Source organism: Oncorhynchus nerka, linkage group LG18 (genome assembly GCF_034236695.1).
Source record: "Oncorhynchus nerka isolate Pitt River linkage group LG18, Oner_Uvic_2.0, whole genome shotgun sequence".
Lineage (NCBI taxonomy): Eukaryota > Metazoa > Chordata > Actinopteri > Salmoniformes > Salmonidae > Oncorhynchus > Oncorhynchus nerka.
Genome location: NC_088413.1, coordinates 20,020,174 through 20,045,147, shown reverse-complemented (window position 1 = coordinate 20,045,147; position 24,974 = coordinate 20,020,174). Strand labels below are relative to the sequence as shown.

At 41.3% G+C, this 24,974-nt stretch overlaps 1 protein-coding gene and 1 long non-coding RNA gene across 3 annotated transcripts; one reads left to right on the top strand and one right to left on the bottom strand.

Moving 5' to 3' along the window:
• Window positions 1–6,601: 6,601 nt before the first annotated feature.
• Window positions 6,602–10,134, bottom strand: LOC135561809 (uncharacterized). Its single transcript, XR_010459659.1, has 3 exons — window positions 9,231–10,134; window positions 6,886–7,014; window positions 6,602–6,678 (listed from the first exon to the last, which is right to left on the bottom strand). It is a non-coding gene; the product is annotated as an uncharacterized LOC135561809 (long non-coding RNA).
• Window positions 10,135–11,716: 1,582 nt separating this feature from the next.
• On the top strand, window positions 11,717–15,508 carry LOC115116023 (C-type lectin domain family 4 member E-like). Of its 2 annotated transcripts, XM_065003675.1 has the most exons (6): window positions 11,717–11,954; window positions 13,607–13,705; window positions 13,788–13,991; window positions 14,110–14,252; window positions 14,351–14,451; window positions 14,777–15,508. In XM_065003675.1, the coding sequence occupies exons 1-6, from the start codon at window positions 11,813–11,815 to the stop codon at window positions 14,919–14,921; spliced, it is 834 nt and encodes a 277-aa protein (XP_064859747.1). In that variant the 5' UTR covers window positions 11,717–11,812; the 3' UTR covers window positions 14,922–15,508. The 2 variants fall into 2 exon arrangements, with proteins under 2 accessions (XP_064859747.1, XP_029500375.2); XM_029644515.2 differs by lacking the exon at window positions 13,607–13,705 and having other exon boundaries at window positions 11,864–13,547.
• Window positions 15,509–24,974: the final 9,466 nt, after the last annotated feature.

Genomic DNA, 24,974 nt, shown 5'->3' with positions numbered 1-24,974 from the left:
AATACGCAATGAACGCACTTGTGCTGATCATAGACACTTAATAGCGTGTTTTTAAGTTTCAAAAGATTGTCACACCTCGCCCTTTGCCACACAATGGTTTAATCCACAGCCTCCCACACCCCAGCAGTGTTACATGAGGCAGGTACTGTGCATGTGTGGGAATCTGACAGTCTGTTTTTGGTGGCTGACCTCCAGTAAGTAGTTCAAACAAAGGATATGTTAGAAAACACATTTATAACCGTCACCAGTCTTCATTTTCGCTGCATTAACTTACAGATCACTCTCTATGTTAGCTAGCGGTTAGCTGATGATTGCCAGCTAGCTACAGTAACATCAACCAGTTTTTGCAGCTATTTGAATATGAGTCAATGAGAGAAGCTAGCAATGCAATGTACTGTTCCTTAGCTGGCAAAGTAACAGAGGGTTCATGTCTACCGTCTGAAAGGCCCTCAATGCACGTAACTAATCCAGTCAATCTCACCATAGCGATTTTGTTTTATGTTGGCAGGGTTCACACACACACAATAGCTACATTTGCAAACTAAAAAAAAAGAATAATTTGGAATCTTTGCTAACATCAATTTATTCCAAGATTAGCATGCAGCTGTAGTGCTTCGAAGTCCCTGTGATAAGGTTAGCGATAAACTGAACTCCCAAATGAACAGAACTACGCTCTCTTCTACCATTGTCTTAAATATCTTTAATGGTCTCGTTGCAAAAGGTAAATTGTCGCTAGGGGACTTGGAAGCACCTGTGTGCCGATCTTGGAGTAAACTGACGATAGCAAAGATTATAGCAAACACCACAGAAACGGAACTGGTGCTTGCTAGCTCTGCAAATTCAGCTATTGTTGGAAGCCAGCCAATATAAAACATAAACTATATTAAAAGTACAAAACGTTGCAGCATACGTTGTGTAAATGGTGAACTCATACAGCTGTCAACTCTTGTCACTGCAATCCGTTTCACATTTGTCAGCTGACTAGCTAGCTTCCTTCCAGAGAGCCATAAAGGAGGAAGAAGAAAATAAAGAGAAAGATAGAAAAATAAGACAATTAATTGTTGTGTTTAGATTTAGAGGAGAGTATGTAGACATACTGTACTCTAGAAAATGATTCTTCTTTATTTTTAGTAGAAACATGTCATGTGATTTGCCATAGACTTATGCTTAGTAAAAGAAAATTGGGACCATTTATTAACCAATGCTTATCACTTTGTTAAGGAGTCGCTACTTTTCGCAGCTTTTTGTAAAAATCGCGCAACATTTCAGCGCCCTGCTATTCATGCCAGGAATATAGCATATGCATGTGATTAGTGTGTATGGATAGAAAACACTCAGACCTTTCCAAAACTGTTTAAATCACGCCTGTGGCATTTACAGAACTAGCGTTCCATCGAAAAGTGCATGAAAATCTGTTCGCTGAAAATGGAAACATATATCATTCCGCGACTACAGACAATTGTTAACAGCAAATGGAATTAAATAGAGCCGAGTTCTCATTGGCTACAGCTTCCCCATGCTGTCTAGAGTTACGTCATTAGTTTCGCAATTGATTCTTGGTCTAACCCAAACAAGGGAACTACTTTCCTACTGGCACCGCCCAGATTTTGGGACGACCATTTCCAAACATATTTTTCTCCACGGACAAGCTAACGATTTCACACCGCCTCCTGAGGTATTTTATCGCTTATTAACGTGTACTAATACCTAAAGTTGCATTACAAAAAGTATTTCGGAAGTGTTTTGTGAAAAGTTTATCGTCGACTTTGGCATTTTAAAAAATGACGTTACGTTATGAAATGCTAATTTTTTCTCTAATTCCAAGGTATTCCTAGCTCGATATCTAGGCTATATATGGACCGATTTAATCGAAAAAGACCCTAAATGATGTTTATGGGACATCTAGAGTGCCAAGAATGAAGCTCGTCAAAAGGTAAGGAATGTTTTATATTTTATTTCAGCCTTTTCGCTTTTGAGCGCTAACGAAAAATCTGTCGTTTTTGTGACGTTGCAGTATGTGAGGCTACATGGTACAGATAATGCGTCTCATGCTTTCCTGAAAAGCATTTTACAAATCTGACTCGATTTGGGTAGATTCACAACGAGTGTAGCTTTAATTTGGTATATTGGATGTCAATTTTTATGAATTTTTGATTTTATCATAAACTATGCGTTGGTGCAATTTGAAATTTCCGCAAATTCGATTCCCACAGGAAGCACTTCCTAACAAGTTTTAACTTGATTAACTTGTTAACTTGATATGAATAACAAAGTCACTTTTGAATAAAAAAAGGAACAGTTGTCTTTAACAAGGTATACCAGCTTCCTGGTTGAATGAGATTGAATACTGAGAGGGCACACTCACACACAAACAAAAACAATGCTAATGTAAGGTGAGAATGACTCACAACCTTCACTGTACAAGGACAACGTGTAGGTGACCAATGGCAACACCAAGCACCAGAGGACCTACCTGCTACACACTCATCATGGTGTCTAATGGGGTCCACCCTCTCCCTCTCTGTTCTGTCTGTGAACCACAGCAAGTGACAGGATGTGTCACAGCTCTATCCACCAATAAAAACAGACCTGTGTGTCCCATGTGGCACCCTATTCTCTATATAGTGCACTACATAGGAAATGGGATGCCCATTTGGCCACCAGTTACTGAGGGAGAGAGACTAGTGACTGAGGAGAGAGAGCTGTTACTGAAGGACAGAGACTATTTAAAGAGTGAGGAGACCAGTTAATAAGGATCAGATACCAGTTAAAGAGTGAGAGAGACCAGTTAAAGAGGCAGAGAGACAAGATTACTGAAGGAAGACCAGTTACTGAAGAGAGAGACCAGTTACTGAAAAGAGAGACCAGTTACTGAAGAGAGACCAGTTACAGAGGGAGAGAGACAAGGTACAGAGGGAGAGAGAGACCAGTTACAGAAGGAGAGAGACCAGTACAGAGGGAGAGAGACAAGGTACAGAGGGAGAGAGACCAGTTACAGAGGGAGAGAGACAAGGTACAGAGGGAGAGAGACCAGTTACAGAGGAGAGACCCTTTACAGAGGAGAGACACCAGTTACTGATGTAGAGAGACCCATTACAGATTCGAGAGAGAACCGTTACTGAGGCAGGGAGACCAGCTAATGAAGGAGAGAAACCAGCTACTAAGGCAGAGAGACCAGCTACTAAGGCAGAGAGACCAGCAACTGGAGGCATTGAAACCAGTTACTTAGGCAGAGAAGCTAGAGAGAAGCTACTGAGGGAGAAAGACCAGCTACTGTGGAGAGAGACCAGTTACTGAAGGAGAGAGACCCGTTACTGAAGGAGAGAGACCAGTTACTGAAGGAGAGACTAGTTACAGAATGAGAGTGACCAGTTACAGAATGAGAGAGACCAGTTACAGAATGAGAGAGACCAGTTACAGAATGAGAGGACCAGTTAGAGGGAGATTGACCAGTTACAGAGGAGAGAGACCAGTTAAAGTGTGAGAGAGACCAGTTACAGAGTGAGAGAGAGACCAGGTACAGAGTGAGATGGACCAGTTACAGAGTGAGAGAGACCAGTTACTGAGGGAGAGAGATCAGTTACTGAGTGAGAAAGACCAGTTACTGAGGGAGAGAGACCAGTTAAAGAGTGAGGAGAACATTTGCAGAGGCAGAGAGACCAGTTACTGAGGGACAGAGACCACTTTGAGTGAGAGACACCAGTTATTGAGGCAGAGAGACTGGGTTACTGGGGAGAGAGACAAGGTACAGACGAGAGAGACCAGTTACTGATGCAGAGATACTATTTACTGAAGGAGAGAGACCAGTTACTGAGGGGAAGACCAGTTACTGAGGGAGAGAGACCAGTTACTGAGGAACGGATACCAGTTAATAGAGTGAGAGAGACCATTTACTGAGGAAGGGAGACCACCTTTCAGCAGGACAATAAGCTAAAACACAGTTTGACCAAGACAACACTGAATGTTCCTGAGTGGCCAGTTTTGACTTAAATTGACTTGATAATCTATGGAAAGACTTGAAAATGTCTGTTTAGCAATGATCATCAATCAACCCGGTAGTTTGAATTTAAAAATAAATCTTAAAAAATGGGCAAATATTGCACAATCTATGTGTAGAAAGATCGCCCAATTTTCAGTTTTGATTTGTTAAAAAAGTTGAAATATCCAATAAATGTCGTTCCACTAAGTTGATTGTGTCCCACTTTGTTGTTGATTCTTCCACAAAAAAATACAGTTTTATATCTTTATGTTTGAAGCCTGAAATGTGGCAAAGGTCACAAAGTCCAGGGGCGAATACTTTAGCAAGACATTGTATGTGGACATCTAAAGGTACCTAGGTCTGGCTGGGCTATGAAAGCTCTCCTTCTGACTCATATCAAACATCTCCAAATGAAAATCAGGCAGCTCAGGTGGCACCTATTCCAACAAAAGCCTCCTTCACTCGCCGTAAACTTACCTCGTAAAACTGACTTCCTCTACAGTCTCGACTTGGCGATGTCATCTACAAAATTGCTTCCAACACTCTACTCAACAAACTGGATGCAGTTATCCAGTGCCATCCGTTTGTCACTTTAAAACCTTATACCACCCACCACTGCGACTTAGCATGCTCTAGTGGCTGGCCCTCCTACATATTCGTCGCCAGACCCACTGGCTCCAGGTCATCTACAAGTCCATGCTAGGTAAAGCTCTGCCTTATCTCAGTTCACTGGTCACGATGGCAACACCCATCCGTAGCACGCGCTCCAGCAGGTGTATCTCACTGATCATCCCTAAAGCCAACACCTCATTTGGCCGCATTTCGTTCCAGTTCTCTGCTGCCTGTGACTGGAACGAATTGCAAAAATCGCTGAAGTTGGAGACTTTTACCTCCCTCACCAACTTCAAACATCTGCTATCTGAGCAGCTAACCGATCGCTGCAGCTGTACATAGTCTATCGGTAAATAGCCCACCCATTTTTACCTACCTCATCCCCATACTGTTTCTATTTATTTACTTTTCTGCTCTTTTGCACACCAATATCTCTACCTGTACATGACCATCTGATCATTTATCACTCCAGTGTTAATCTGTAAAATTGTAATTATTCGCCTACCTCCTCATGCCTTTTGCACACAATGTATATAGACTCCCTTTTTTCTACTGTGTTATTGACTTGTTAATTGTTTTGCTCCATGTGCATAACTCTGTGTTGTCTGTTCTGCTGCTTTATCTTGGCCAGGGTGAATTACTTGATTGTAAATGAGAACTTGTTCTCAACTGGCTATACCTGGATAAATAAAGGTGTTCTCAACAGCCTACCTGGTTAAATAAGGTGGGGAAAAAAACGAAAGTACTCATTACATTTTGTGAATGCCAGCAGAACAGGAAAAGAATTGTGAACGTGTTCATCCTAGTCTGCATATATTCTGGCAGATTTCAGTACATTAGACACAACATGAGATCAGGACATTACACACAACATGAGGTCAGGACATTAAGACACAACATGAGGTCAGGACATTACACACAACATGAGACAGGAAAATGTCCTGACCTTAACCACAATGTTACTATTTCATCACCTTCCTCTTTTGACATTTCCCTTTTATTCTCTGGATGAAGTCATAAACAGTTAGTCAAAGACTCAGAGCAGAGACAGGTACAGTAAAGAAACAGACACAGGGGCAACTATATTACCAGAATCTGTATATAGACAGAAAACACAGTAAGTTGTTGGAGAGGTCATCTATGCTGTGCCAGATATGAACAAGGTCACGTTTGACAGAGGTGAGATGGAGGAGAGGATTGTGGATATCTACGTCAGTGCAGACACCCTGAGAGACGGTGAAACCAGCACCAGAGAGAAGAGACAGAGGACACTGCTCCAAATAATGGACCAGGAGACCAGCACTCAGGTGACACACACACACACACACACAAAACATAAAATAATATGGAATGTATCCACAGAGCCTGAGAGCTCAGGGAAGAGACCCTTCCTAGTTGCTGCAGTGTGTCTGGGGCTGCTGTGTGTTCAACTGGCTGGGATCATAGGCCTGTCTGTCTACTGTGAGTTTGTGTCCAAGTTCATTGCTTATCACCCAGTTATATAGAGGTGCTGGTTACTAAGCCTATTTACCTGATGTTTTACCTAGTAACTATGTGTTTATACTTTGTAGATAACAGAGCCATCAAAGATTCTGAGGATAAAAGGAACATCTTGTCACAGAGTTTATCACTTTATAAGACTAACACAACTGCAGAGAGAGACCAGTTACAGACCAAATACAACAACTTGACTGATGAGAGAGACCAGCTACAGACCAGTTATAGCAGTCTGACTGATGAGAGAGACCAGCTACAGACCAGTTATAGCAGTCTGACTGATGAAGAGACCAGCTACAGACCAGATACAACAACCTGACTACAGAGAGAGACAAGCTTCAGAATTTGCTTTGTGGTCAGTGAGCTGGTTTTCATACCTTTCTTTATTATAACGTACATTTTTCATTGAGATCGGGGCCATCCACTACAGGCAAAACAATAAGTTGAATCTTGACTTACAGATAATTCAAGCCTTAAATTGTCCTTATACCAGAAACTGTTGAAAGCACTTTTCCTAGTACCATGCTGCATTCTGGGAAATGTTTTCAAACACGGCTGTATAGGACCCTCTTCTCTGGATCTTGAAATGTCTGAAATACACATTAAATAATGTGTCATATCTCTATGGAAATGTATAATTAAGGGATCCACAATATTAGATACTAACAGCTGCTAACTAAAATGTGTAGTTTAAAGTATAGGCCTAGCCAACCATTGGGTCCTACCATTTTGGAACTGCATATCTGGTGCTTGATGGCCTACCAGTAGTTTAAAGTTAAAGTATAGGCCTAGCCAACCATTGGGTCCTTTTGGAACTGCATATCTGGTGCTTGATGCAGTAGGGAGGATCTCCATGACATCTCCTGGCAGCTCTGGCTCACTGTCTTGCTCAGAGCCAGAGGTCTTTATGTCATCCCTTGATACATCTATTACATTAAAATAACACAAGAACCATTAGTGTATAATCACAATAAAATGCCACAGCCATCAAAACAAGAACACACATTAATCAACAACCAACATTTTGAAGTGAGGCTTAATCTGACAAAATCTAAATTAAATTCTGAACTGGGCATGGGACTGACTGCTAAACTTAAATGCTCTGAACTGGGCATGGGACTGACTGCCTGATAGATTCTCTGACCCGGTGGTGGTAGACTGGGTCTTTGTGAACCTGACCACACTGGCTCTGACTAGCCTCAGGTAGGGAGCTGCTCTGGGGTCCGGTGGTGATGCAATGGCTGGGGTCTGTTTGCACCTGATCTGCCTGTTTGTGCTTCTTTAAGAAGAAGTCTGATATCTCTCCCTTTCTTTTCATGTTTAATTGACCCTATGCAAAATAAGACTCTATGGTTACATCTAAGCATCCGATTACCCACATTTCAGTCCAATCTCAATCTTAATTACACATCCCCATTGTCATAACTGTACCTTAAAATCAACTACCAGCCTAAGTTACTAGTTAGATCATGGCTAGCCCTACTCTGCAGTAAGTAACTTATCTAGCTATAATTTCTTACAACTTTACGACAGCAAACAGGCTATCTGCAAATTGTGGTAATCTTTTGAGCAACGTCAACAGATTGATAATAACAATTGTTCATTTTGAATTCAAGTATGAAAATCTAACTGAGTTAAAGGATTTCAAATTGCAGAATGTTAACTTGCTGAACACTGACAGCTGTAGCCTACTGGTTACCCCACATTAGCTAAACATTCGTATACTGTAACTTACGACATATGGGTGTAGCACAGATGTAAAAATAATGTTAGGCTAAATTGGGAACCGATCTCTCTTATCTGATTAACTGTCTGTTATGGAGCCAAAGGTCTAACGTTAACTTACACAGCAACTCAACTTTCATAAAAGTTGTTCAAGAAACCTAAACCTGATGCTAAACCTTAAAACTGCTTTTGACAATCGCCAAAAGAGCTCATGAAGCTGTGGAAATATTATATTTTCTTCTTCTGTATGTTCTTCTTATTCTTATGTATCTCGCAACCCACGTCAACTTCTCTACGCTACGGATCCCTTTACGGGATCATTTTCCTAAACAACCGCTGAATTGCAGGGCGCAAAATATTACTAAAAATATTTATAATCATGCAATCACAAATGAAATATACCAAAACACAGTTTATCTTGTTGTTAATCCACCTATAGTGTCAGATTTAGAAAATCTGCTTTACAGAGAAAGAAATCCAAGCTTTTGTGAGTGTATCAATCAATGCTAGACCAGCTAGCCCCAAATTAGCATGGTCACGAAAGACAGAAAAGAAATCAAATGAATCGCTTACCTTTGATAATCTTCGGATGTTTGCACTCACGAGACTCCCAGTTACACAACAAATGTTATTTTTGTTCGATAAATATTACTTGTATAACAAAAAAACGCCATTTGGGTTGCGCGTTATGTTCAGAAAACCAAAGCCTCGTTCCGTTCAACGAAAATTCCAAAAAGTATCCGTAATGGTCGTAGAAACATGTCAAATGTTTTTTAGAATCAATCCTCAGGTTGTTCTTAACAAACATAATCGATAATTATTTAACCGGACCGTATACCTATTCAATAAGAGAGAAAAAGAAAATGGAGAGCTCCCCTCTCTCGTGCAGGAACTATTCAGAGGACTCCTGACTACTTTTGAAAAATCTCGCTCATTTTTCAAAATAAAAGCCTGAAACTATGTCTAAAGCCTGGTCACAGCCTGAGGAAGCCATTGGAAAATGAATCTGGTTGATACCCCTTTAAATGTAAGAATGACTGGCCAGGAAACACAGATAATTTAAAAAAGATCACTTCCGGGTTAGATTTTCTCAGGTTTTCGCCTGCAGAATCAGCTTTGTTATACTCACAGACAATATTTTGACAGTTTTGGAAACTTGAGTGTTTTCTATCCTAATCTGTAAATTATATGCATATTCTACGATCTGGATCTGAGAAATAGTCAATTTACCTTGGGAACGTTATTAAAAAATATATATCTGACCCCTAGCATCAAGAGGTTAATATTCTCGATTCCTCTTCTTCGATTTGACAAGAGGTGAAATTAGATGTCAATCAGCATCAAACTGCCTGTAGCGAATGACATTTTGTGGACACATACAAGAGACTTTTATGTTTTTTGTGTGTGTGTGTGTTACCTGTTTGCTGGTCTCCTGGTCCAGTATTAGGAGCAGATACCCCAGACACCCCTCTGGCTCCGCCCCTGTTACTGTAATAGATATTCATGATCATTTCCATCTCTTATAGATATTGTGTTTTATAGTGGTGTCAAAACAACAGTTAGTGTCAAAGTAACCTGTGGATAGACAGTAGATGTTAGGACAGTTAACCTGTGGATAGACAGTAGATGTTAGGACAGTTAACCTCTTCAACCTATGGGGGCACTATGTCATTATTGGATAAAAAGACGTGCCCGTTTTAAGCGCAATATTTTGTCACAAAAAGATGCTCGACTATGCATGGAATTGACAGCCTTGGAAAGACAAAACTCTGACGTTTCCAAAACAAGATGAAGTCTCATACAGGAAATGCCCCAGATTCTGAAGGCACTGTGTTCCAATGTCTCCTTATATGGCTGTGAATGCGCCAGGAATGAGCCTGCCCTTTGTGTCGTTTCTCCAAGGTGTCTGCAGCATTGTGACGTGTTCGTAGGCATATCATTGGAAGATTGACCATAAGAGACTACATTTACCTGGTGTCCCGCCCGGTGTCCTGTGTCGAAATTATTGCGTAATCTGTAGGTCCATGCGCGTTCCATTTCTTCAGAAGAGAAAGTCAACTGCCACGAAGGATTTTATCGTCGATAGATATGTGAAAAACACCTTGAGGATTGATTCTAAACATCGGTTTGCCATGTTTCTGTCGATATTATGGAGTTAATTTGGAAAAAAGTTCGCGTTTTAATGACTTAATTTTCTTTTTTTTTCTTACCCAAACATGATGAAGAATGATGAAGAAAACGGACCGATTTGTCAACACAAATAATATTTTTTGTAAAAACGGAACATTTGCTATCTAACTGAGAGTCTCCTCATTGAAAACATCTGAAGTTCTTCAAAGGTAAATGATTTTATTTGAATCCTTTTCTGGTTTTTGTGAAAATGTTGCCTGCTGAATGCTAACGCTGAATGCTACGCTAAATGCTACGCTAGCAATCAATACTGTTACACAAATGCTTGTTTTGCAATGGTTGAGAAGCATATTTTGAAAATCTGAGATGACAGTGTTGTTAACAAAAGGCTAAGCTTGAGAGCAAATAGATTAATTTCATTTAATTTGCGATTTTCATGAATAGTTAACGTTTCGTTATGGTAATGAGCTTGAGGCTGTAGTCACGATACCGGATCCGGGATGGCTCGACGCAAGAAGTTAACCTGTGGATAGACAGTAGATGTTATGACAGTTAACCTGTGGATGGACAGTAGATTTTATGAGAGTTAACCTGTCTCTGCTAGTCAACATGATGTCTGCTGAAAGATTCCTTCATTACCAAGTCCCGCCGTCTCTCTCCTCCAAGCCCACTAGTGACATTGTCCACGTTCCAGATTGACTACATTGAAGTCACCTGCCAGATCTCACAATGTCTGGATTGGTGTTTAACACATCAGTTAGTCATATCATGTTGTATAGTAATCGTATCCCCATTTGTTGATGCGTGCTACTCAACTGCAATATAGTCTGCCTGGAACGAGACAGCTCTCTCCTCATTGTAGTTGATAGATTGAGCCGTACTGAGCTCTGACCTCACAGACACAGGAAACTACTAACCCTGCTACTGTTCTCCCTCCCATCTCACTCTAACCTCACAGACACAGGAAACTACTAACCCTGCTACTGTTCTCCCTCCCATCTCACTCTGACAGCCACAATTTCCTCTTCTCTCTCTGGTTGGACAGCATACTTGTTACTCTTTGGCCTCAACTTTATTTCAAAGCCAAGTCTTAGTGTTACTTTTGTGTAAAACTACGGCTAATGATTCATTTGAAAGTCAACAATAGGTTTTTCTATATGTCCTGCAAGCATTTCTGAAACCCGTTTTTGCTTAGTGATTATGGGGTATTGTGTGTAGATTGATGAGAGGAAAAAACAAGGTAAACAATTTTAGAATAAAGCTGTAACGTAACAAAATGTGAAATAAGTGAAGGGTCTGAATACTTTCTGAATGCACTGTACAGTACATGGTATTTGGTGGCCAGTCAAACTCTGGGGGGAAGTTTCCCCTAGGTGTATGATCAGCAATCCCTCCCACGATCCTAACCTTAACCATTTGTGGTGGAAATGCAAAACTGACCCAAGATCAGCGTCTAGGGACATCTTCCCCTACACCACCAGTCACAGAGTGAGATCCATAATGTGTTCTCCATTTGAAGGCTGGGGGTGCTGTAAACTCAGTCAGGATAAATGTAGTGCATACGTCAATTAACAGGATCCCAATTAATTTTAGCACATCCAGATTTGGGACCCTGTGAAATCACACATACATCGTATAGCATGATATAGAGCCATATCGTGTATTATATTATCAAACTAAGGCTGGTGCAAGTCACGCGGTGGCTTGCTGATTGTGTTGTGTTGAACTCACACTTTGGTTGACTGATAAAGAGTTTCACTACCTAAAGTCACACAGACGCAAGACAGTGCAGGGAGAAGACACAGCTACAAACGTACATTAGAGTTGAGGTTAGAAGTAGAAGTTACTGTATTTGAGCACAATTTTAAGATGTCAGAAGGAGTCTATGAAAACACAGATGGATTTGAAGACAACAAATCTAATGCAATAAAGAACACAGACATTGATGGCCAATTATATGGCAACGTAAGAGCCTTCAAACCCAGTCCAAGAGATGGAGTTGTTGCTTCAGGTAAGATCGCATGAACACACACACACACACACACACACACACACACACACACACTCACACACACACACACACACACTCATACCACACAATATATTAAACAGGTGAGCTTATCCTGTAGTACTCTAGCTTTATTTGTCTCAATCCTGGATGATACAGTTAAACATATTACCAAAGATCTTTAATCATTTGTGATTCAGTTCATGTTCAGTGGTGGAAGAGACCCTCTGGAGTTGCTGCAGTGTGTCTGGGGCTGCTGTGTGTTTTCCTAATAATCTTTGAAAGTCAGTCTGTTGTCAAATTACATATAAGCACAATATCAAATGCTCATATTTGATTGTTGTTCCTCCATATGGGTCCCAAAAGAAGGAAGTGAAGTGGACCTTTTCTGTCATTCAACCAGCTGTCACTCAAAATCTCCTTCAGGTTCATTAAGAGAGGGAGGCAGGTTGTCTAGCGGTTAAGATTGATTGGCCAGTAACCGAAGGGTGCTGCATCGAAATCCCGAGCCGGCTACGTGAAAATCTGTTGACGTGCTCTTGAGCAAGGCACTTAACCCTAATTGGTTATGTAAGTCGCTTTGTATAAGAGCTTCTGCTAAATGACTAAACTGTAAATGTAGAGGAGAGACATGGTGGTTACTGTTGTCATCTCATCCTCACTGGTTAAGACTACCCATCCTCAATATCCACTTGGAACAGTTTGTAGTGTCACATCTATTGTCTGGACATTATAATGACCCATGTTTGTAGTCCTGGACCTCCTGAACATGTTGATGTATATTTGGGAGTAAACAGAGGGTCCAAATCAGCAGAAAGGTGAAAGGAAGGAGGAGTTCTGGAAACTCCCTGAATTATCTTGGGGCTGTTACATATGATATTTAATATATGTTAACAGCTAGTCTTTGTTCTCCACTTCCCCTCTATGATCTATATCTTCCTGGTATGATAGTGTCCTGTCCATCATCACAAATAGCAAGTCAGGTTCCCTGAGCAGGAGGACTGTGTTGAGATACACTCTGGACAAGATGACCATGTAGAGACATGGAATGGTTTATATTGTTCTGCAGAAAATGTTTTAACAATAATCACTGTAACAATCTCTCACACACACACATACACCTGCAAGCACAGGCACAAGCATGCAAACTTGTCCTATTTTTTTTTATTAACAGCTACTGTGTCATTATGTTGATACTTCCCTATAGTTTACACCTACAGCAGTCACACAGACAGAGACACACAGATGACTTAGAGACAGAGATATCACTAGAAGCAGAGACTTAACGTGTAGAGGTCTTGCAGTTGACGTACGCCGCCTCCTGGTGGCCATGTTGGAAGACCACCACATTAATTCTAGAAGCAGAGACTTAATGTATAGTAGACCTACATAGAAAGAAAGACCCAGGTATTGTTAAGATGTCAAAGGGCATCTATGCTGAGCCAGATATGAACTAGAATGTCAAGTTTAACAGAGGTGAGATGGAGGAGAGGATTGTTAATATATCTACGTCCCTGAGAGACGGTGAGACCAGCACCAAGAGAGAAGAGACAGCAGACACTGCTCCTAATAATGGACCAGGAGACCAGCACTCAGGTAACACACAAACACAGACACACACACAAAACATAACAGTCTCTTGTATGTGTCCACAGAGCCTGATAGCTCAGGGAAGAGACCCTTCCTAGTTGCTCCAGTGTGTCTGGGGCTGCTGTGTGTCCTACTAGCTGGGATCATAGGCCTGTCTGTCTACTGTGAGTTTAGGTCCAAGTTCATTGCTTATCACCTAGTTATAGGAGGTGCAGGTTACCTAATAACTGTGTTTATACTTTGTAGATAATAGAGCCATCAACGATTCAGAGGATAAAAGGAACAACTTGTTTCAGAGTTTCTCCCTTTATAAAATCAACGCAACTGAAGAGAGAGACCAGCTACAGACCAGATACAACAACCTGACTGAAGAGAAAGACCAGCTACAGACCAGATACAACAACCTGACTGAAGAGAAAGGCCATATTCAGGCAAAGCTTTTTGTGATAGGTGAGATATAAGCCGTGATAAATTAGAAGTAGATCAACAGTAATAAAATATCAATGGGTTAATGAGTTTAAAGATACTGGCTAAGTTTCTCAATGTTTTCACATTTGCTCTTCAACAGAGCAGCATTGTAAGGAGCGATGGATATACTTTGACTCCAAGTTCTACTTCCTCTCTACTGAGAAGAAAACCTGGAAGCAGAGCAGACAGGACTGTCTGGATAGAGGAGCAGACCTGGTGATCATAAACAGCAGAGAGGAACAGGTGAGAGATAGAGTCGGAGCAAATATCATTTTCCTCAGTACACTAATATGTGTGCAGTATTTTATAAATATCTTAAAATGTGCTATTTTTCTCAACAGACATTTGTCTTCAACCTCCACCTGAGAGCCTGGATTGGTCTAAATGACTCTGTTACTGAGGGGACCTGGAAGTGGGTGGACGGCACCCCACTGACCACAGGGTGAGATATTTACCATTTTACCAGATGATATTGGGATACAAAACAACAATGATAAATTGCATCTAATCATGTTCATCAGAATGACCCATGTTTCTATTCATGTATGTTATTCAATGAGAACTATAGATGTATCACAATAATCAAGTCATATTTTTCGATTAAAATGCCATTATATAATAAATAAATATCATTGTAAATGGCCCATTCTGTATAATGGTATGCTCATCTTTCAGAATGTGTCTTTAAACTGTTAAAACATAGGACTATGTGTATAATTGAGGAGGATGTTTGTACCACAGTGTCTGACTGTCTCTGTGTTGTTTAGGTACTGGGCGGCAGAACAGCCTGATGATTATGAAAGGCAAGAGGACTGTGCTGAAATATACTATGGACAAGGTGATCCTGTAAAGACATGGAATGATTACAAATGTGGCACAAATCATAACTGGATCTGTGAGAAAGAGGTGTAACAATAACCTACTGTAACAAACAGTGTTTCTCTCTCTGTTATTGTTATTATTATGTTGATGGTTGAACACAGTGCTGAATGGTTAAGTGATGATTCCACCTGGTGGTTAAGGTGAGAGATGAACTCACCATAGATGAGAAAAAGTTGTATTACAGAGTTGCCTACGGGCTCTTTTTCAATTAGACCTTCCCCAATTCCTCCTCACATCCTCTCTCTTTGACTCCTTCTCCAAACACATTGAAGAATACAATCCTAGGGGAGGGACCTTGGACCTTCTCCTCTAATAGGGTTGACATAGAAGGAGAGGAGATAGGAGAGGAATCTAGGAAAGACTATTTGAGATAGTGTCAGAGAGAGACAGAGGAGGAAGAAGAAAATTAAGAGAATGAGGAAGAGAAAACAATTATTCTTGTTTAGATTTAGAGGAGAGTATGTAGACATATTGTACTCTGTAAAATTATTCTTCATTATTTTTTATTTATTTATGTCATGTGATTTGCCACAGGCTTATGCTTAGTAAAAAAAAATGTATGTCCAATTATTAACCCTCAATCAATCAAATGTATTTATAAAGCCCTTCTTACATCAGCTGATGTCACAAAGTGCTGTACAGAAACCCAGCCTAAATCCACAAACAGCAAGCAATGCAGGTGTAGAAGCACAGTGGCTAGGAAAAACTCCCTAGAAAGCCCAAAACCTAGGAAGAAACCTTAGAGAGGAACCAGGCTATGTGGGTCAAATAATAATAATCACAGTGGTTGTAGAGGGTGCAACAGGTCAGCACCTCAGGAGTAAATGTCAGTTGATTTTCATAGCCGATCATTCAGAGTAGTATCTCTACCACTCCTGCTGTGTCTAGAGAGTTGAAAACAGCAGGTCAGGGACAGGTAGCACGTCCGGTGAACAGGTCAGGGTTCCATAGCCGCAGGCGGAACAGTTGAAACAGGAGCAGCAGCACAGCATCATGCCAGGTAGTCCTGAGGCATGGTCCTAGGGCTCAGGTCCTAGGGCTCAGGTCCTAGGGCTCAGGTCCTCCAAGAGAGAAAGAAACAGAGAGAATTAGAGAGAGCATACTTAATTTCACACAGGACACCGGATAAGAAAAAAAAATCCAGATATAACAGACTGACCCTAGCTCCCCGACACATAAACTACTGCAGCATAAATACTGGAGACTGAGACATGAGGGGTCAGGAGACACTGTGGCCCCGTCCGACAATACCCCCGGACAGGGCCACACAGGCAGTATATAACCCCGCCTACTTTGTCAAAGCACAGCCCCCACACCACTAGAGGGATATCTCCAACCACCAACTTACCATCCTAATACAAGGATGATTTATTTTATTTTATTAATTTCACCTTTATTTAACCAGGTAGGCAAGTTGAGAACAAGTTCTCATTTACAATTGCGACCTGGCCAAGATAAAGCAAAGCAGTTCGACACATACAACGACACAGAGTTACACATGGAGTAAAACAAACATACAGTCAATAATACAGTATAAACATCAACGTGTGTATAGGTGGCAGGGAAGTCAGGCGCAGGAGAATCAAACTTGGTATAATACCTTAAAAAGACAGCTTCCAAACCATAATACATAATCAAAGAGAAGTGGATACGAGGACCCGACGTGCACCAATACAAACTACAAGATAATGAACAAACAAGCAATCTGACAAGGACATGAGGGGAAACAGAGGCTTAAATACACAACCGGATAATGAATGGGATTGGAACCAGGTGTGTAAGAAGACAAGACAAAACCAATGGAAAATGAAAAATGGATCAATGATGGCTAGAAGACCGGTGACATCGACTGCCGAGCACCGCCCGAACAAGGAGAGGCATCGATTTCGGCAGAAGTCGTGACAGCCGAGTATAGCCCACGGAGATCTCCCCCAAGGCACAACCCAATGGGGGGCGCCAACCCAGACAGGAATATCACATCAGTGACTCAACCCACTCAAGTGACGCACCCCTCCTGGGGATGGCATCGAAGAGCACCAGTACGCCAGTGACTCAGCCCCTGTAATAGGGTTTGAGGCAGAGAATCCCAGTGGAAAGAGGGAAACCGGCCAGGCAGAGACAGCAAGTGCGGTTCGTTGCTCCAGTGCCTTTCCTTTCACCTTCACACGCCTGGGCCAGACTACACTCAATCATAGGACCTACTGAAGAGATGAGTCTTCAATAAAGACTTACAGGTTGAGACCGAGTCTGCATCTCTCACATGGATAGGCAGACCATTCCATAAAAATTGAGCTCTATAGGAGAAAGCCCTGTCTCCAGAAAGCCCTGCCTCCAGAGGAAGCCCATGTAATGCTTTGTAGGTTAGCAGTAAAACCTTGAAATCATCCCTAGCCTTAACAGGAAGCCAGTGTAGAGAGAATAGCACTGGATTTTTGGCAATATTACGTAGATGGAAAAAAGCTATCCTTGAAACAGTCTTGATTTGTTCGTCAAAAGAGAGATCATGGTCCAGAGTATCGAGGTCCTTCCCAGTTTTATTTAAGACAACTGTACAACCATCAAGATTAATTGTCAGATCCAACAGAAGATCTCTTTGTTTCTTGGGACCTAGAACTAGCATCTCTGTTTTGTCCGAGTTTAAAAGTAAAACATTTGCCGCCATCCACTTTCTTATGTCTGAAAGACAGGCTTCCAGGGAGGGCAATTTTGGGGCTTCACCATGTTTCATCAAAATGTACAGCTGTGTGTCATCCGCTTAGCAGTGAAAGTTAACATCTGTCACGACTTCCGTCCCTCTCCTTGTTCGTGCGGCGTTCGGCGGTCGACGTCACCGGCCTTCTAGCCATCGCCGATCTACTTTTCATTTTCCATTTGTTTTGTCTGTCTTACACACCTGCTTTCAATCCCCCAATTACTTGTTCATTTTTTAACCCTCTGTTCCCCCATGTTTGTTTGTGAGTGATTGTTTATTTGTAATACAGTCTGTTATTCTGGGTCAAGGTTTGGCTTTTTCATGAGAGGCTTTTTTACTGCCACTTTTAGTGAGTTTAATACACATCTGGTGGATAGAGAGCCATTTATTATGTTCAACATAGGAGGGCCAAGCACAGGAAGCAGCTCTTTCAGTAGTTTCGGTCAAATAGGGTCCAATATGCAGCTTGAAGGTTTGGAGGCCATGATTATTTTCATCAATGTGTCAATAGATATACAGTGCCTTGCGAAAGTATTCGGCCCCCTTGAACTTTGCGACCTTTTGCCACATTTCAGGCTTCAAACATAAAGATATAAAACTGTATTTTTTTGTGAAGAATCAACAACAAGTGGGACACAATCATGAAGTGGAACGACATTTATTGGATATTTCAAACTTTTTTAACAAAGGCTACGGCCTCCAGAGTGGCACAGTGGTCTAAAGCACTGCATCACAGTGCTAGCTGTGACAGTAGAGCTTCTAGGTTTGAATCCAGGCTCTGTCTCAGCCGCCCGCGACCGGGAAACCCATGGGTCGGCGCACAATTGGCCCAGCGTCATCCGGGTTAGGGGAGAGTATGGACGGTAGATCCTTGTCCCGTCGCGCTCTAGCAACTCCTGTGGCGGGCCGGGTGCAGTGCACGCTGACACAGTCACCAGGTGTATGGTGTTTCCTCAGACAAATATTGGTGCGGCTGGCCTCCGTGTTAAGTGGGCGTTGTGTCAAGAAGCAGATCGGCTTGGTTGGGTTGTAATTTTGGAGGAAGCACGGCTCTCAACCTTTGCCTCTCTCGAGGCCGTACCGAAGTTGCAGCGATAAGACAAGACAACCTACCAATTTGATAGCACGAAATTGGGGAGAAAAAGGGGTTAAAATATATATAAAAAAGAAAATAAGGCCAGCTACAACAACCTGACTAAAGAGAGAGACCAGCTACAGACCAGCTACAACAACCTGACTAAAGAGAGAGACCAGCTACAGACCAGCTACAACAACCTGACTAAAGAAAGAGACCAACTACAGACTGAAAGAGATTTTCTTAGCGGGAGGCTTACCAATTGCAGTGAGTAAACCTCCAGTAACAAATTATCATTCATCCAACTTATCCAGGGTGATAAGTTGAAGGAAATTCATGTTATATTCTTGTAGAACAAACCTGTCCTGAAGGCTGGCAGAAATTTGAATCCAGTTGGTACTTCCTCTCTGAGACGACTGAGAAAACCTGGGAGAAGAGCAGACAGGACTGTCTGGAGAGAGGAGCAGACCTGGTGATCATAAACAGCAATAAGGAACAGGTGAGAGTGAGAAAGAAAGAGATGGGTAGAAATGATCAAACATAAATATATATTAATCTTTCTCAACAGGAGTATCTCTTCAACCTCAAGAAGGCAGTCTGGATTGGCCTGACTGACTCTGTTAAGGAGGGGACCTGGAAATGGGTGGACGGCACCCCACTGACCACAGGATGAGAGATGATAACTAATCTATCAATAAGACATTCAACCTTTTTCTATAGAGGTAATTGTCATTGATGGCAGGCAACAAAGTTAAATATGAAACAAGTCTGTATATTATTTAGAATTCCGATGTTCTGGCCTCCCGGGTGGCGCAGTGGTTAAGGGCGCTGGACTGCAGTGCCAGCTGTGCCATCAGAGACTCTGGGTTCGAGCCCTGCTCTGTCGTAACCGGCCGTGACCGGGAGGGCTTGGTCGGTAGGGATGTCCTTGTCTCAAGGACAGTGCAGTGCGCGCAGTGCGCGCTAACCAAGGTTGCCAGGTGCACGGTGTTTCCTCCGACACATTGGTGTGGCTGGCTTCCGGGTTGGATGTGCGTGGTGTTAAGAAGCAGTGAGGTTTGGTTGGGTTGTGTATCGGAGGACGCATGACTTTCAACCTTTGTCTCTCCCGAGCCCGTACGGGAGTTGTAGCGATGAGACAAGATAGTAGCTACTAAAAACAATTGGATACCACGAAAAAGGGGTAAAATTCACACACACACACAAAAAAGATTTGCGATATTCTAAGTTACTGTTTTTAACCCTGTAGGTACTGGTATTAACCATGATATCTGACTGTTTTTAACCCTGTAGGTACTGGTATTAACCATGATATCTGGCTGTTTTTAACCCTGTAGGTACTGGTATTAACCATGATATCTGACTGTTTTTAACCCTGTAGGTACTGGTATTAACCATGATATTGGACTGTTTTTAACCCTGTAGGTACTGGTATTAACCATGATATCTGACTGTTATTAACCCTGTAGGTACTGGTATTAACCATGATATCTGACTGTTATTAACCCTGTAGGTACTGGTATTAACCATGATATTGGACTGTTTTTAACCCTGTAGGTACTGGTATTAACCATGATATCTGACTGTTTTTAACCCTGTAGGTACTGGTATTAACCATGATATTGGACTGTTTTTAACCCTGTAGGTACTGGTATTAACCATGATATCTGACTGTTTATAACCCTGTAGGTACTGGTATTAACCATGATATCTGACTGTTTAAACCCTGTAGGTACTGGTATGATAAACAGCCTGATAATGCAGGTCCTACTCAGAACGAGGACTGTGCTGAGATACGTAATGACCAGCTTCCTCTAAAGGCATGGAATGACTTGTCATGTGACAGCAAACTCAACTGGATTTGTGAGAAAGCGTTGTAACATCACCATGACAACATACTGCAACACATACAGTAGAAAACAGTGCACACAAATTCCTCCTCCATTCTCTCTCTCAAACCCTCACCCACTCATATATGCATGCAAACATGTTTGTAGTATCATACTAATAATAAAAGGCTGACTCATTTCCTGTTTGTAGATTCTTGTGTTCCAGAAGATATGTTTGACACATCAGAGTCAACATGAAGTTAGTACATTTGACTTTGTTCACACTCTGCATCGCATGCACTTCATCAATCCAATTCAAATATATTCTTCTTACTTACTACAGATAATTACATGCTCCAATTTAGACCCAGTGGAAACATTCTCAACAGTACCATTCACTCATTGCATACATTGTATAGGAGTTGACTGTAGAGATGTCAAGGTATCAAAGGATGTTACTTAATAATCTTTGACAGTCAGTCTTTGATGTGAAGTTACATATACGTACAATATCAAATGCTCATATTTGATGTTGTTCCCCTACATGGGCCCCAAAAGAGGGAAGCGAAGTGGATATTTTCAGTGGTTCAACCAGCTGTCACTCAAAGACTCCTCAACCAATCAGGTTCATTAAAGAGAAGAGGGCTGCGGCCATTTCCCCACTATGATCTAAATATTCCTGGTATGATTGTGTCCTGTCCATCATCACAAATAGCAAGTCCCATTCCCTGGACAGGAGGACTGTGTTGAGATATACTCTGGACAAAACGACCATGGTGAGACATCCTTAGATCTTAATCGGGAAGAACTATTGCATATCAGAGAGACGTCAACTTACCAGCACTCCAACCAGGAATACGACGTTCCCAAAGCAGATCCTTTGTCTGCACCTGACCATATGATTCCAGAACTGATTCCAGAGGCCGACCCAAAACAACGCCGTCGGAGGTGAGGGTGCCGGAGAGGTCTTCTAGTGAGGCTTCGGATGTCTGCACCACCCACTGCTTCCGAGTATATTACTCGGTAATGTCTAGTCCCTACTTAACAAAGTCGACGAAAATAGGGCAAGAGTTGCTTTCCAAAGAGATATCCGGGATTGTAACATACTCTGTTTCACGGAGACATGGCTAGCTGTGGACATGCTTTTGGAGTCCGTATAGCCAACGGGATTTTCAGGGCATCGCGCCTACAGGAACAAACATATCTCTAGTAAGAAGAAGGTCGGGGGTGTATGTTTCATGACTAACGACTCATGGTGTAATTGTAACAACATACAAGATCTCAAGTCCTTTTTTTCACCTGACTTAGAATTTCACACAATCAAATGTATTACCTCCCAAGAGAACTTGCTTGGGTTATCGTCACAGCCGTGTATATCCCCCACGAAAGCAGATACCAAAAAGGGCATCAAGGAACTTCACTAGACTTGCTAAATATGCTAAATATATACTGAGGCTGCATTTATTGTAGCTGGGGAGTTTAACAAAGAAAATCAGAGAACAAGGCTACCTAAATTCTATCAGGATATCGATTGCAGTACACGAGCGAGTAACACTCGACCACCGCTACTCTAACTTACTCAATGCATACAAGGTCCTCCTCCGCCCTCCTTTTGGTAAATCTGGCCATGACCCCATCTTTTCGCTCTCCTCCTATAGGCAGAAACTAAAACAGGAAGTCCCCATGCTTAGGTCTATCTAACGCTGGTCTGACCAATCTGATTCCACACTTCAAGATTGCTTCGATCACATGGATTGGTATATGTTCCGGGTAGCCTCAGACAATAACATTAAGGTACATGCTGACTCAGTGAGTGAGTTTATAAGGAAGTGTATAGGAGATGTACCCTCTATAACTATTAAAACCATCTCTAACCAAAAACCGTGGATTGATGGCAGAATTTGCGCAAAATTGAAACCACCTACCAATCAGTAACATAATGGTGAACATAAACACAATATTGATGCGGTGGAGGGAATCAGTTACATAATGGTGGATAGGAACACAAATGTAATGGGGTGGAGGGAATCAGTTACATAATGGTGGATAGGAACACAAATGTAATGGGGTGGAGGGAATCGGTAACATAATGGTGGATAGGAACACAAATGTAATGGGGTGGAGGGAATCAGTTACATAATGGTGAATATAAACACAATATTGATGGGGTGGAGGGAATCAGTTACATAATGGTGAATATAAACACAATATTGATGGGGTGGAGGGAATCAGTTACATAATGGTGAATAGGAACACAAATGTAATGGGGTGGAGGGAATCGGTAACATAATGGTGGATAGGAACACAAATGTAATGGGGTGGAGGGAATCGGTAACATAATGGTGGATTTATAATAACACAGTGCACATACCTACAAATGTCAACAAATCACACATTACCATTAGATTCAATCTCAACAAACTACTTTACAATTTCCAGAAGTACAGTTTTGATCTTAATCTGAGCAAGCAATGCTGGTTAAATGTTTTTAACAGGATCATTAGAACGGAAAGAGGTAAAGTTACTTTGGTTCCTGATACCTTCTCATTGGACATCGGTGGAAGGTAGTAGTATAACGCTGAATATGAATTTATTAACTTATATCAACTTACTTTAACTTTTGAAATCATCATGACAAACTAACCATGATTCAGATGACCATCCATCCCATGCTAGATTACGGAGACATAATTTATAGATCGGCAGGTAAGGGTGCTCTCGAGCGGCTAGATGTTCTTTACCATTCGGCTATCAGATTTGCCACCAATGTTCCTTAGGACACGTCAAGGTACTCTATACTCCTCTGTAAGCTGGTCATCTCTGTATACGCATCGCAAGACCCACTGGTTGATGCTTATTTATAAAACCCTCTTAGGCCTCACTCCCCCCTATCTGAGATATCTACTGCAGCCACCATCCTCCACATACAACACCCGTTCTGCCAGTCAATTTCTGTTAAAGGTCCCCAAAGCACACACATCCCTGGGTCACTCGTATTTTCAGTTCGCTGCAGCTAGCGATTGGAACAAGCTGCAACAAACACTCAAACTGGACAGTTTTATCTCAATCTCTTCAAAGACTCAATCATGGACACTCTTACTGATTGTTGAGGCTGCTTTGTGTGATGTATTGTCTCTACCTTCTGCCCTTTGTGCTGTTGTCTGTGCCCAATAATGTTTGTACCATATTTTGTGCTGCTACCATGTTGTGTTGCTACCATGCTGTGTTGTCATGTGTTGCTGCCTAGCTATGTTGTTGTGTTATGTCTCTCTTTATGTAGTGTTGTCTTTCTTGTCGTGATTTGTGTTTTTTCCTATATTTATATATATTTTTGTTTTCCCCAGCTCCCATTCCCGCATGAGGCATTTTGCCTTTTGGTAGGTCATCACTGTAAATAAGAATGTTTTTAACTGACTTGTCTAGTTAAGTAAAGATTAATGAAAAAATGAAAATATATAAATGATCAAAGAGGACAACACTAACTATTATGGGTCAAACTGGTTATAACTGGATCATTACAACGGAAAGAAGGACAGTTCAGATGTATTTATGGTACATTAGTTGGGGTTGTGGAATGATCAGTGATATACAGAAAATATTAACAAAAGAGTATTAAGTAGCCTGTATCTTATGCTCCGTAAAATAATATTTACACGACTCTCCCCTTGTCTGTCAAAAAATGTGCAGACCCTCCCAATATTAAAATTAACTAAACAAATGTATTACCACCACAAATTGGAATAACTAGAAATATGTTGAAAAACATATTGCTTCAACTTGTTTTATTAATTTTAATATTGGGAGGGTCTGTGCATTTTTTGACAGTAGAAGGGGAGGGTCACGTGTACATATTTTTTTTACGTTGTGGAAGGGGGTGATTTCATTTTTATGACGGCAAGTCAGTTATATATATATATATAATTATATATATATTTTTCTGTACTTTCTTATATCTGACGCCTTGGTCTGTAAGGATCAGACCAAGGCGCAGCGTGAGTAAAGTTCCACACAATTTTAATAAATCGAAACTCACTGAACAAAACAACAACCAAATGAAACGTGAAGCTACTGATGTGCACTAAGGCAACTATACATAGACAAGATCCCACAACGCAAATAAGGAAAATGCTACCTAAATATGATCCCAATCAGAGACAATGTTAAACAGCTGTCTCTGATTGGGAACCATATCAGGCCAACATAGACATACAAAAACCCCTAGACCTACAACAACCCTAGACATACAAAAACTAGAGTACCCACCCTAGTCACACCCTGACCTAACCAAAATATATAGAAAAACAGAGATAAAGGTCAGGGCGTGACAATATCTTGGACAGACACTTCCAAACCTTTTTCCATTAGATGTCATTTTTATTTAAATGTTTTGCCATTTATGAATGTGTTATTCAATGTGTTTCTGTGGACTATAGTAGTACAGTTCCAAATCAAATAGCTACAAATAACTGCAGTATGTTAGCTTAGTA